General features: G+C 40.1%; 1 protein-coding gene across 1 annotated transcript; it reads left to right on the top strand.

Annotated features, from left to right (window-relative positions):
- The first annotated feature begins 266 nt into the window (after nt 1-266).
- LOC145991783 (uncharacterized) lies at nt 267-2,226 on the top strand. The gene is made up of 2 exons (XM_083127834.1): nt 267-375; nt 1,172-2,226. The coding sequence occupies exons 1-2, from the start codon at nt 267-269 to the stop codon at nt 2,224-2,226; spliced, it is 1,164 nt and encodes a 387-aa protein (XP_082983960.1).
- The last annotated feature ends 571 nt before the right edge of the window (nt 2,227-2,797 follow it).

Here is a 2,797-nt window from a genome sequence, read left to right as displayed (position 1 = left end):
CAAAATGTGTAAAGACGAAATAAATTAAATGCAAATAATTTATAAACCTGTACTGTGTGCCAGGGGCAAAATGAAAGGGGCAAAGAGAAATGTTATTCCACTTTGCCCCGGGCTACAGTTTCTCGAAGTATCTAAATAGTAATGGTTAGATTTTAATACAATTCCAATAAAATTTTGTATTATTTATGTTACATCTTCTTGTTTCAGGCAAGATGGTACGTAATTACAAACGCACAACTAATCAGCAATCCTGGACAGAGGAGTATATGGCTCTAGCTGTAACAGCTGTAAAAGATAATATTATGAGTTTCCAGAAGGCTGCTGACTCATTCGCCGTTCCTGTTGCCACGCTGTACCGTCGAGTAAAACGAGAAGGTAAGAGTTTCAATTTGTATTATTTAATACATTTTATTTTTGTAGAACTGCAGCTTATGGATATAGCCTAGTGCATTTTAGTGTGTAGGCTAATAAGTTTCTCATTGTTTAATTTAAATCAAATCGTATTGTGAATGAGCAGAAGACCTAAGTAGGCTTAAGCAATTATGAAGACATTTATCCTCACTGTGATACCAACTTGAAAACATTAAAGGTGTGACCTAATTTGAAACAGTATTGGATTGAAAAAAGAAATAATGAATATATTAACTTTATTTTTATTACTTTATCTGCTATTAATTAACATTATTAAACAAATTATTGATAAAAGGCCTACATGTGATGAATAATGTAGCTAATAAAACTTATATTTTCCCCCCATTTTTGACATCAGAAACCCACCGTGGGGACCGCACCCAAGACTGTCGGATTTAGAGACTAGTTTCCTAACCACTGTGCCATGAAACCTGCTGTGCAGCTCATAAATCCCAGCTGATTGGACTGTTTGTTTTTGATTAAAAATTAGCTCTTAACATTGTATAAATTGATTCATGAATGGTCAGTAGGCCATAAACTTTCCATCCGTATTTGGAAGGACCTAGACGTGTGGACCTACACTGTAACACAGGATAATGTTTGGAAACTTTTCAGTCTTGTTGTGAAAATTGAATTGTTATGAGTATAAAGAGAAATAAAGTAAACCAAAATAGACATATTTGAAGGTTTGAGTGACAAACGTAATTACCTACAATAGGCTGATACTAATTGTATTAACACTTTTTTTTCTTTATTGCAGTGGACGTTGACCAGTCATGTGAGAAACGACTAGGAAGATTCAGGACGATTTTCACAGAATCTCAGGAGGCAGAATTAGAGGAACATGTCATTCTTATGGAATCACGACTATTCGGACTCACGACGAACGATCTTCGCTGCCTGGCGTTTCAGTATGCTGAGTGTAATAATATTACACATCCATTCTCTATGCAGTCTGGAATGGCTGGTGTAGACTGGCTGTATGGATTTTTGAAACGTGATCCTGCTTTAACACTTCGAACTCCAGAGTCTGCTTCTCAAGCTAGAGCCTCATCTTTCAACAAGGTAACTGTAGCTAAATTTTTCGATCTCCTTACAGCACTGATGGACACCCACAAGTTTTCTCCTAGTCGCATTTATAATGTCGACGAGACAGGTATGAGCACTGTTCCAAATAAAACTTCCAAGGTTATCAGTTTAAAGGGTAGGAGACAAGTTGGACAAATTTCATCAGCAGAAAGAGGAACAACAACAAATGCTGTGATCTGCTTTAGTGCAGCAGGATACTACATTCCACCTCTTCTTATTTTTCCACGTGTTAGAAATAATCCAGCCTTTTCCCATGGAACACCTCCAGATACGATTGTTCATTGCCACCCTTCAGGCTGGATGCAGACAGATATTTTTACAAAGTGGTTTGATCATTTCACCCATTGTACCAAACCTTCCGTTCATGATCCTGCACTCCTTATTCTCGATGGCCACGCGACCCACACAAAGAACCTTCAATTGGTCCTAAAGGCACGCGACAACCACGTGCATATCCTGTGTATCCCTCCTCACACGAGTCATAAACTCCAACCTCTAGATGTTGCCTTCATGGGCCCATTAAGCACATTTTATTCTCAGGAATGTGCAACGTGGCTACGTAATCACCCAGGAAAGGTAGTCTCTATAACTGAAGTTGGTGAACTATTTGGGAAAGCGTACATGAAGGCAGCCACCACAGTGACCGCAGTAAATGGATTCAGGTCAACTGGAATCTGTCCTTGTGACCCCAACATCTTTCCGGAAGAGGCTTTTGTAGCTGCATAAACGACGAACAGACCACCTCCAGGTGAGAACGATGTAATTCCAAACCAATCGGCAGTTCCAGGAGAGGCATCAGCTGGTCCATCAGGAGTAGGAGTACAAATAGTTCGCGATGAGCCGAAAGTTCGTCCATTTGACGTCCTAACGGTACAGCCACAACCTAGTACTTCATCAAAAGTGTGTAAACAGGTGAGCCCTAAGGACATCTTGCCTTTGCCTGCAATGATAAGAGACAACAGTATCCGAAAAACATAGAGAAAGACAGGAGTGACAGCAGTTTTGACTTCTAGTCCTTACTTGACAGAGCTGAAGGTTCATAACTCTTCAGCTAGAGGAAACAGCAAAGATTCATCATGTAAGAACAGGCCAGCGCGTAAACAATTGTTTGGGGGTCGAGCTCTAAGCAAGGGTAAGAACAAAAAAACCAAAACTACCAGTAGGCCTAGATGATGAATCTTCTGATGAGAGTGACGAAGAAGAGTGTATGTTTTGTAGTGAGCCCTTTTCAAGATCGAAGCCAGGTGAGGGATGGATCACGTGCTCCAAGTGCAAGAAATGGGCTCATGAGGAATGC

This window comes from Lepisma saccharinum, chromosome 8 (assembly GCF_977018435.1).
Source record: "Lepisma saccharinum chromosome 8, izLepSacc3.1, whole genome shotgun sequence".
Taxonomy (NCBI): domain Eukaryota; kingdom Metazoa; phylum Arthropoda; class Insecta; order Zygentoma; family Lepismatidae; genus Lepisma; species Lepisma saccharinum.
Note: the sequence above shows the minus strand (reverse complement) of the source record. Positions and strands in the feature narration are given on the sequence as shown.